This window comes from Pararge aegeria, chromosome 13 (genome assembly GCF_905163445.1).
Source record: "Pararge aegeria chromosome 13, ilParAegt1.1, whole genome shotgun sequence".
NCBI classification, from domain to species: Eukaryota; Metazoa; Arthropoda; class Insecta; order Lepidoptera; family Nymphalidae; genus Pararge; species Pararge aegeria.
In genome coordinates, this window is record NC_053192.1 from 5873379 (window position 1) to 5885425 (window position 12047).

General features: G+C 35.8%; 2 protein-coding genes across 2 annotated transcripts; one reads left to right on the forward strand and one right to left on the reverse strand.

Moving 5' to 3' along the window:
* Positions 1–2941: 2941 nt before the first annotated feature.
* LOC120628971 lies at positions 2942–6405 on the reverse strand. The gene is made up of 3 exons (XM_039897678.1): positions 6314–6405; positions 4804–4937; positions 2942–3441 (listed from the first exon to the last, which is right to left on the reverse strand). Exons 1-3 carry the CDS (start codon positions 6370–6372, stop codon positions 3224–3226), a joined length of 411 nt encoding a protein of 136 aa, XP_039753612.1. The 5' UTR covers positions 6373–6405; the 3' UTR covers positions 2942–3223.
* A 1106-nt stretch (positions 6406–7511) lies between these two features.
* LOC120628785 lies at positions 7512–10135 on the forward strand. Its single transcript, XM_039897405.1, has 3 exons — positions 7512–7569; positions 8452–8585; positions 9903–10135. Exons 1-3 carry the CDS (start codon positions 7517–7519, stop codon positions 10133–10135), a joined length of 420 nt encoding a protein of 139 aa, XP_039753339.1. The 5' UTR covers positions 7512–7516.
* The last annotated feature ends 1912 nt before the right edge of the window (positions 10136–12047 follow it).

Genomic DNA, 12047 nt, shown 5'->3' on the forward strand with positions numbered 1-12047 from the left:
ATCAATCTTACGGCAAAGTAGCTCTGGACCTTTTTTGTAACGAATTGACTCGCAAACGTAACAAAAAGTTGACAAAGGTATCCGACGCGAAGAAAAATATTTCATAACTCACATCACCTACTCTACTCGAGATAGTCCGTAGCATGGACATTGACTAATGACCAATGGATAGATAAGAGTTGCTCGGTTAGCCAGAGACAGAGGTTAGAGTCAGAGGTAGCTGAATCTTGTTTTTTTTAGTTTTTTGTTTATAAGTTAACTAACCTTTCTCTGCAATCAGACCTGATGGAGCAGCCGGATAGGCAGCCTAAGTTGGAGTGGGCTTGCCTAGAAGATGCCTATTCAGTCGTAATTGGAAGTGGCCTTTTTACTTCACGGGAAAGGCAGAATCCGGAAGACTGTTCCGGATCTTTGCGATACGTATTAGAAATGAGGAAGTTAAGCGCTGGGTACGCGTTGAAGGGATGTCAAACGATACAAAACTTTTCTACGTAACGATACAAAACATTTTGATGCCTTGTGGCTCGATGGTGAGTAAAGAAATAGGGATAATTCCTCTGTCTCTGTCTGTAAATTTTTATCCTTTCCCTGGGTATATAATTGTTTTCTACCCAGGTTCAGGCCCAGTTTGAAATTATCTGTATTACGTTTCACCGGAAAAGAATACAAAACTTTACTGGCGAGCACCTGCCAAAATTATATATTTATCCTTAATTAGACAAAACATAAGTATAGAAGATAAACATAAGTAAGCAAAGCGTGTAAGACAATATATACAACGTAATCAGAGAGGATATAAACTAAATGTAGTCAGCTAGCATAGACAATATGACACTATGTGTCTCTAAACCCAAAGAGAATACTAAAAACACTATTAAGTGCGTCAAAGTACTCGTATATCGTGGCATGTAATATATGTAATTTTTTGAACGATGAAAATTTATACCTAAATTAAATGTTAAAGGATCTGTAATTAATGATAAAAAAAATCAAATGGTAACAACGAATTCACAAAGTGGATTTTTGGCATTATGTGGTAAAAGTAAAACTACATAGCTTTATTACAGTTACTTTGATTATACTTTTGATTTTGATCACATCAGTTATCCCAGAATATTAAATAAAAAGGCTTCTCCTGTGAGGATCAAGTCATACGTTTTTTTTGCTTTTCTACTTAGCCTTTGTGCTATTCTGTAATGCTTTTTCTCTAACTCCTTTTATAACCTATATTAGGTTCTGTAAATCTTTCTAAAACTTTTTTTTCAGCATATACCCATACAATTATTGTAAATTGCTATGCATCTTAACTCCTATAGTAGTTGGCATTGTTCTCGGATATTATATTTTCTGGAATATAATATTTAAAAAATACCCCGAATGCTGTGCACCGAGATCTTGGAAATATTTCAATTCTATTCCAGGCCAGTTCCACGGTAATATACCTGTTTTGTATTGTATATAGTTTTGCAATATATTATTAATTAATAGCCAAAGTACCAAATTTCATGGATATCACTTGAAAAATTACAGACTTGCAAACGTAAAACCCTCTTTAACACCCTTGGGAGTGGATTTTCAGAAAATCTTAGCTAATCTAACCCAAGTCCATGTTCTCAGTTTAGGTAAAGGCTGTTTTTTAATTATCAGTCAGTCAGGACTTTGAATTTTTGTATATATAGATAGAAGATAAATTGGCTGTTGAGTTTTTTTACGTGTTTTTTTGTTCGATTCTATTAGGACCAAGTTAGCCCTCGAGTGCAGTTTCACCGAAGTAAGTGATGATAAAGTCTAAGATGGTGGCGGGCTAACATGTTACGGCTATAACAGGTATTGAAACCCATACCCCTAATCGGTTTCAACGCGGCATCGTACCAGAACGCTCAATCGCCTGGCGGCACGTCGGTTGTGTGGTAACTATCAACTGATGAAGTCTTCCAGACAAATATGTCGGTTTTTGAATCTCGCAAGAAACGTTATAAGTACGACAATAATAATAATAAAATACTGAGAACCGCTAGTTCAAATATAAACCTATATCTACTCATCCAATAAAAATCAGCGATGTATGCTCCCACTGGCGCATGCAGCACAATGCTGAACCGGCACCTTTTCTAGGTTATACCACACATAACATACGTGGTATCGCTGATATTGTAATGTGTGGCGCAAAGTTAACTTAACTTTAACTTATAAAATAAACTTTTTTCTGTTTTTCTTTCTAATATTATAAATGCAGATTTCGAAAGTGCGTCAGTTAGTCTTTGCTTGTTACATGTTTTTCTGAAGAACTGCACCTTGATAAAATTTGGCACTTAATATAAGCTCCAACTGCCAAGTTTCTTGCTGGCTTCTTCTCAGTAGAATCTGTCTTCCGAGCCGGTGGTAGAGTCACGACAAACAGACAGACTATACAGTTCAAGAGTGCTTATATTTATATATAGGAATAACCTACGTGATATAAAGGAATTTAGAATTTTAAGAATAAGAATTTTTTTCTTACTTTAATGACTAAATTCCCACAGACTGGATGCGAACCAAACCCCGAAAAAAATTAAAAATTTAGAGAGACTAGATTTGAGTTCGAGATATACATAAGTGACTCCGAGTCCCATATATCATGTCTATTGTTTGAGGAAGAAAAACAAAGAAATAAAACGGTTACTGTACTGTCTTGGCACCTGTTGTTTCTTTTTTCATCTATCTATTATCATCATCCACACCCTATTAACTTCCCACTTATGGGCAAACGCCATAAACCCAGATTTTTAAGTTATAAGACCACATGTACTCACCAATGCGGCACGAAGATTGTCAATAGGCAATACGGGGAGCCAAGTGGGAACAGAAGGACGTAGAAAGAAAACAAAAAAATACATGCTCTTGTATACAATTATTTATTTAATTAAAGAAAACATTCCAATAAAAAGCCAAGAATTAATTAATAAAGGTAAATATATTGTCGTTTGACCTTATACTATTTGAGTAATAATTATAACCTAAGACCAAGTACGTCGTACGTACGTAGCAGGTCAACTAGATGAACCCCAACAAGAACCGTCCTGAGTTTTACATTTCTATAAATCAGTTTCGGCTACAAGCGTACTCCGTTACTCGGCCGGAAAAGTAAATACGCATTACAAATATCACCTATCAAAGTATTGACCTTTATAAGTGATATTTTGCGCACGTCCAAGAACACCTTCAAAATATTTAAGATTGCAAATTAAACTATCAAATGCAGCGTGCAATTTTGTCTTTTTTTCTTCAACTTTTGTATGAGCACAGAGAAGTCGACCCCACCGAATAACGAGACGACCATCGTTGGTGCGATATCCACCGATAGTTGTGTAGTGCCCTCGGGCGTTGGATGTATCACAATCAAATCGGACTTGCTCGTCGTTGCGTGAATGTCGATAGGCTTCAATGTTGCAAACAGAGTATCTGCAAAACAGTATTAAACTTTGAAAAGACTTAGGTAGAACCTGGTAGAAGTCTTACACGTAAACAACATAGAAAAAGAAAGGATAATCGTTTAGAGGTTCAACGAAGCCATCTAGACAGGCAAATAGTGTTGTCAGTGCTGGGAGTGATAGGACATTGAATAGCCTTAGTGCCACGCTCTAGACGATGTCGGCTCAAAGGCTCCTTTTTGCGCTGATCATTATCTGTAATTGGATAGGTAACCAAATTTTAAGGAACTAATTTTCCATATTAGTAAGTATCTTTTCTCCGAATCTTTGGAGAATATGTAAAGGCGTTCAACCCGTTTTGCATCACTAAATGCTGATAATTATCGTAACGTAAGATTTTCAGTAAGTTCGCTTAATTGATACTAATAATTGACGGACCAAGCCGATATCCTATCTAATGGTATGTAGAAAACCATCGACTATAAAACAGAGTAATACTCTGATAAGCATGCAAGAAGCGGAAATGAAAAATTAGATAGGTGACCAACTTTGGAGGAAATAATTTTCAATGTGGCTTTTCTCTGTTTTTGAAGCACAATATTTATCAGGATTCCATGAATTAAATTGAAAAATTTAAAGGCTTAATATTTTGATCACATCAGTTATCCCAGAATATTAAATAAAAAGGCGTCACCTGTGAGGATCAAGTCATGAGTTTTTTGCTTTTCTACTTAGCTTTTGTGCTGTTCTGTAATGCTTTTTCTATAACTCCTTGTATAACCTATATAAGTTCTGTAAAGTTTTCTAAACCATTTTTTTTTTCAGCATATACCCATACAATTATTGTAAATTGCTATGCACTCCAATAGTAATTGGCATTATTCTCGGATATTTATTTTGAAGCACAATATTTATCAGGATTCCATGAATTAAATTGAAAAATTTAAAAGCTTATTTATATTTTTCAATTGAATTCACTGAATCCTGATAAATATTATCCTAATAGTTTCCTGTTGCCGTAAGTTACATAAGATCGCTAGGGTGTGAGCAGTAGTAGTAGTGTTTAACCACGATAGTGCTTAACAAAATAATTTTTGCTGTGTTATAATTTTTATTAGTGTTTTTACCTACACTTGGAGGAATTATCAATTTCATAAATTTAAAATGCATAAAAAAAAATTCGGAACCGACAGGATTTGAACCTGCGACTCTCTGGCAATCGCGGCCTGAGCGCTTTCACCAATTAAGCTACGGCTCTCCTACCGTCGATGCCGAAATTAGTATATGCCTTTTTACAACAGTCTTTCAAGTCTTCAAATCCTGTCGGTTCCGAAAATTTTGATATGCATTTTAAATTTATAATATTGCTGTATTGCTAACAAAAGGTACCTACCCTCTTTATATCTGCCGGTCTCCATATCAACGTAGCAGTAGTTATAGCCGAGTCCGATGCCAAGGGCCAGCATTATAAGCAATGTGGTGACTATGCACGTAACCACCGACGTCGCAGCGCAACATGATACCAACCTGTGAAATCAAGTGTAAAGAAGATTGAACAACGTCATCATGTTTGTGTTTTTGTTCCACTTCAAGTTATACTTTGTCTGCAATCTCTTTAATAAATGTTACCTGATTTTTTTAAATATCTGGTGGTATCCAACTTTTAACCAAGAAAACGATAGTAATGTTTTATAGTTATAATTTGACGATGTTTTATAGTTATAATTTGAAGAAAAACTTTATGGCTACCTCGGTCCTTTTGGGCAGGACAGAGGTTATGTGGGACTCGTTTACCCGAACTAAATACCACCACGGCATGTCCCTCTCGTTGGCTTTATTGGACGTCCGGGGAACCCGTTGTATATTTCCCAGACGTCTACCAACCGCCCCAAAAATAGCTTTCTGAGTCCAAGGTCGTGGGTTCGATTCCCAAAACTGGAAAATGTTTGTGTGATGAACATGAATGTTTTTCAGTGTCTGAGTGTTTATCTGTATTCATAAAAAAATATTCATCAGCTATCTTAGTACCCATAACACAAGCTACGCTAACTTTGGAGATAGATGGCGATGTGTGTATTGTCGTAGTATATTATATTTATTTATTTATTTATAATTGACAGACAAAGAATATGGTAAAGCCCACCTGATGGTAAATGGAAAACCATGGCCTATAAAAAAAACTACACTTCACAGGCCATGTTAGGAACACGGTCTACGACGTGCTTCCCTGTGACTATCAACCTTAGACGTAGGTGTTAAGCTTTGTGTGCCTATAATTACCCTATAATAATACTTAGCGACAGAAATAAACATGGTGGCAGTACTTCCCCGGACGAACTCTGTCACAAAGCTCTGCTACTTACTACTAAAGATACTAGGTAAGACTATCCTTACCTTGTATCGTGTAGAAGGATATCTGTAAACTAAAATTGACATCAATTAAGCTAAAAAGAGGCCAGCCATTTTGACTTCGGGTTATTTGGTTATTTAAAATTTACATTAAACTTTTCCCTCCTTGTTTGTTTTAGGCTTTTGTTTTAAGACTGAACTTTCTTATGAGGCTCGTAGATAAATATCATCTGGGAACTTACTGTTTACTTAAAGTTTCAGAGCCAAGTTGCAAGTGGTAATTTTGTAAAGCAATTTCATTGAAGACTAAAGGGTTACAGTTCTGATTCTATTGAGCTTTGTAAACAAAAGCTTTATCTTTATGCGCTACATATTAAAACGGACTACAGAAAGAAAAAAATAACTGAATATAACGACCCCAGACCTGTCGGTAATAATTTTCATATAGCTTCTTATTAGGTTATGCCGTTTAACTTAGTTATATAAGTAAATCCATATTAGAGCTAAGCCGTAGGTCCATAGCTATTCATTTATATATCTATATTATTACTGACCTCTCACATATATACAGCATGTTGCCTATACAATAAGTAAACTTGCGGCAACAACACATTGTAGTTCAGATAAAGCTAGAGTTTTAAAATAGTGTAAAAAAGAATATACAATAAGATACTATACAAAAAATGTAAAAGTATAAAAATATTCAAAAAATGTAAACATAAGAAAACAGCCTAACGTAACTCCTAATTGTCATTATCTTTGGATAGAGTAAGTATCCTAGATTACTGATAAAAATAAATGTGATAAAAATAATGAACTCCATTATTTTTAATAATATGCACTGTGACAATAACAATACAAACATCAAGTAAACAGTAGTTAGTAATAGTTTTTAGAACATCAAGAAGATGGAGGAGATGTTGAATTTACAATTAATAATTGTTAAGTCTTAACAATTATGATGCTCTTGTTTCGGAGCGAAAAGACATTGCCGAGGATCTGTGTGGTGTGGAGTATACGGATTGAAGAAAAATCAAAGACAATGCATCTTATGATGTCCAGTGTTCTTCTTTTGCTTTGATTTTGCTTCTTCTTTTGCTCTTTTTGGCTTTTAGATGTGCCAAATCGGCACATTGTACTTCGCAAATGCCACGCCTCTAATAGGCCTCTAATAGTATAATATAGGTCCGTGCGTCTAGTGTTTTTATAAGGTTTATAATCACTAGAAACCTTCGCTTCTTGGTAAGCACTAAAGATGGTGATTTATATAGGGATTTATATCTCTGGAAAGCGCCCACTATTTACCAAGCTCGCTTACCCGATGAGGTTCGCATTTCACAGACGATGGCAAATTAAATTATTCGATTTTAAGAAAACCTTTGGGTACCATTTAATATTATCTTGTTTGCACTGCAAAGATCTGGAATGCTCTTCGGTTTCTCCACTACCTATAATATAAATAGGCATATTATAGCCAATCGCGCTCTATCTAATCATCATTTATGGGCTTATGTGATTGCATCTATAACTATATGAAAAAAAACAAAAACCTTTTTTTAACAAAAAATCTTTTGCATTCTAGCTTATTTTAATGGGTATGGCAACATTCTTTATATACTCTTTGACAATAATAAAAACAACAATGAAGGAACAGCTGTTCTCACATTCAACAATTTAATTTACTTAATATTATTGTCTTCTGTTTCCATTTAAAACTTGCAAATTATTAAATTACCTAAATATTTATATTTTCCGAAATGACAGGGTACACTATTCTAAAAACAGAGAATCTTCCCGATTCTTTGAAGGGGTAAGATCCGGAGCATCTTAAGACTTAAATATATGAGATTTTCACAATCCGAATTCCGATTGTCCATTTTAAATTCGCTAGCTAAAAGTATAAAAGATCAACTTGAACATATCGATTTCTTGGATCGATGGTTTTAATATAAGACATTTATCAGGCGTTATAATGGTTTAGCAGTTGTTCATTATTTGCTGTCTCATTATTCAGTATTATATAGATTTCATTATTAAAAACCTGTTAATTGAAACACTGATACTATAAACACTAGTAACTACTCGGTATCGTACCGGAACGGTAACTGGTAGCAGGTGGTGACTAACTAGCCACAGTTGACGCCTCCCACCAGACTAGACTAGTAAAAAAATCAGATACTTACTGCCCCTACCGGGAATCGAACCCGGAAACTTCCACTTATAAGACCGGGAACGAAGTCGACTAACTCTCCTATAAGAGTGGACACTTGAACACTTTAACCTGGGTTAGCCCAGGTTAGGTTTATTGTTAGGGAGTATTGTATCATGCCCCTAATCGGTTTCTACGCGACATCGCACCGAAATACAAAATGTCTTAGACTAGACAAATGTTACAGTAAATTTATAAAAAGGATAAATAATAAAACTTTCGTAAACTCTAATACGTGTCCCAAATATTTTATTAAATTGATTAGTAATTTAACAAATGCTTTTATTTAATTAATACATACTTTTCAAGAAATAATAAAAATTATATTTGACACTTCAGTCCCTTATGGACTCGAACGATACAAACATACCTCCTGTTGTCTTAGTCTTTATTACAAGAGAAAATTCAGACCTCCCTTTTATAAGACCGGGAAGGAAGTCGGAAGGTTGATAATACAAACTGAAACACTCCGTTTTGTTGCAGCAAACCAAGATGGATGATATGCATGGTGTTCACCGCAGGCCTCCTCATAATGACGTTATCAGCGACTGCAGCTGGTGTCTTCATTGGCTACACGTATTGCTATGTCGAACATCGGACCGGCTTCAGATCTGCAGGTGAGACACGTTATATACAAAAATGATTTCAAGCTAGAGTCCAAAAATTTAACGTCGCACTGCTAAGTACAGGTCTCGTCTCAGAAGTCGGTTTAACAGCATAGACCAGGCATTACGCTGCTCCAGTGCGGATTGGTGGGTTTTAACCGACTATCACCACAAATAAGTAAAAATAACAGGAACCCGACGGCTGATGTTCTCGGAGTTTGACACCGCTAATTTCCTAACTTCGGGCGGGTCTTTTAATAGAAAATAAACAACATCTTAAGTATATGATTTTTGGCCCGACCTGGGATATAGGACCTCGTTATCTGTAGTTCAATATGCTATCGACTAGACCAAGGAATCAGTTAATATATTATTTTCATTTTCTTTTTGTCCTCATCTACTGATCTCTAGAATACAACTGGGCAGGCAGCTATCACTACAATCTTATTTTTCGTCTCCAATTTTATGTCTGTCTGGGACGCTGTAATACGAGTGTACCATAGAACTTGATTTGAATAATATAATTGAACAGATAAAATATTATCAGGTATGAAGCTTTGGCCGTGGTTAGTTATCAACAACAAAGACGTGTAGCCATGCGATTAATTATTCCGATAAGCTGCCGAAACCGATTAAAGCTGTGGCTTTAATATACTTGCTAAAGCCCTAATAGGTTAGCCCACTACCATATCAGACTGCATCATAACCTTACCACCAGGTTTAGTTGCAATTATGATTAGCCTATCATCATCATCATTGGCATTACAGCCCTATGTAGGCCCGGGCCTTCTGTAGTTAATTTCTCCACCTATCTCTATCTTGTGCCATGTCCACAAGTTTCTCACGCCGATAAAGCTATCTGTGCATCTCTGTCTACTCAATCTATCCAGCGCAATTTTTGCCTACTGATGGATCTCCGCCCATCAGGCTGTACGTCATAATCTTCCTTAGTCCATCATCCATGAGTTGAACGTGTCCGATTTTTATGGGCTGGATTATTTTTGGCTCCCCAAAGATATCATAAATGTCGTGATTGTACCTGATATGCCACAGACCATTCACTTCCACCTCACCATATATGGTCCTTAGTCTTTTCAAAAATTCCCAGGGCTTCTTCATCTTTCCTACTAATAGTCCAGCACTCAATACCATAGACTAATATGGGTTTTGTATAAAGCCACCTCATATTAATGTTGAGTTAAAGACGTGATCTTAGGTGTTTCTTTGAGACAAAGAGTGTTTTGCTCGCTACCGCTATTCGCTATTTTTGATAAGCTTGTATTGAAATAAGAAAAGTTATTCATTCTAAAATCCGTATGCTTACAACAGGTAATATCTCACAGGCGCAAGATATTCGCACATTCAACGTTCCCCTTGGAGACGCCGCAGAAGATAATTCTATAAACAGGGCGATTGTTTCCAGCCGACTAGTCCAAACGATCATGAGAATTGGACACCAGATATTGAGTGATAACCATTCTTGCTCACCAGGACTGAAATCTAACATCTCGATAAAGGAAAGCATTGAAAATAAATTTCAAAAACTCTTGACGGTTCAATAAAAAAAAAATCACAGGAACTTTTTGTGGCTTATATATATATATCTATAAAGTCTTCCTAGAGTAATATGCCTGTGTAAGACAAAAAAAATGCATCGAATTCAGCTTAGTTTTGTGAATAATAGAAAATTTAAAACCTGGTCACGACATCTAGGAACCTGCGCTTAACTTATTCAAAGTTATTGCAAAAAACTGCATCTTCACTTCAAATCTGTCCATCCCATTGAGCGGTACGACAATATAGACGGACAAGACAAACTCGTGAAAATTATGACATCTCTGAGACTTTCATCTGGGCACTAAGGCTAAAAAAACTATAAAGGTTGTGACTTTTATAGTTTTTACGAGCCAAGCATTGTATTTTCTTCAAATCGTTGTCTTGATTTAGGCATCCACCCAGGTCTTCGTTAACCTGTTTGCTTATTCTATGTTTATGTAACGTACTTTACCTTTATTTATTTTCTTTCTACCTTCCAAATTGTTCTTTGGTATTCCCTGTCGTCGTGTTTCAATTATAATGATTCAATAAATGTTTTTTTTTACCTAATATTTGTTTTATTATTTTCTAGCTGTTACTCGCGAAATCGTCCACGTCAGTTTTCTCATCATCTTCATCATCATATCAACAAATGGATATTTATTTGACGTGTGCTGGTGCTGTGCCGCTTGGATCCAGCGTCTGGCCTCTGCTCGTTTGATCTAGTCTGTCCAACGCTACTTTTACCGGTGAAGGGTCAACATTTCGGCACCATAGGACCCCAATTCTATTGGTTCTCTAAGCTATATGCTCCGTTGAATGGCATTTCACACTATAAAAGAGAAAGAGAATTCACAGATACAAAAGGCGTCTACTTTTATTTTTGAATTAAAACTACATTGAAATTTGTCTCCTAACTGTGGAGATAAGAGTGTACATACGCACAGACATACAGTATAGGTGTACTTAACCTGATTCAATATGGGATAATATTCCAATGCCACACACCAAGTCACCAAATTGACGAATCGTTAAATGATTAATTGACGTAGGCGTACTTATTGCTTTAAATTGGGTAGACCACATTAGGAATGGGGTATTTACTCGTATTGGTACACTCTCGGTATACCTTTGTCATTTAAGGACAATAAGGCCGCCTTTGGAACATGGTTGCGATAAGTACTACTTCTTTTGTGGTGCTGTGAGGATGTGTGTGAAAACGTACAACCTTTTCCACACATTTAACTAATTTATTAAGTAATCTTCGATATACACCTCTTCATACAAAAACGCAATCCACACACTATACGCAGCTAGGAAAGCAAATGAGTGTTAACACAAAGGAGGTCTTGCCAGACCCCAATACACGACTGACAACTATACTACAACAACTAATTCAGGACAAACTAAGGATAGTAGTAGGCATGATAATTTTAGGTAGATAGGCATTTCAGGTATAACTTACAATCCTCTATGCAGAAAAAATATTTATGTACTGATTTTTTATATCGATCAACTTTCTGAGTCCACGGCCGTCAGTTCTATTCCCACAACTGGAAAATGTTTGTGTGATAAACATGGTTGTTTTTCAGTGCTGGGTGTTCATCTGTATATTATAAGTAGGTATTTGTGTATATTATTCATAAAATATACTCATCAGTCATTTTAGTATGCTCAAGACAAGCGACACTTACTTGGGGCTAGATGGGGGGTGATGTGTGTATTTTTATAGAATATTTATATATTTATCTTTTTCAGCATAGGTTAGGTTTTTTTGCAATACTAAATGTGAGTAAGAATATCACAATAATAGGTTACAAAGATTCTTTTTTAATATTTCGGGAACGTTAGCCTGGTGTATTCCGAAAAAAGGTATTCTTTGTGCATCTCCAGGATTCTATATAATATGTGCCAAATTTTATTAATAGGTGGTAACAC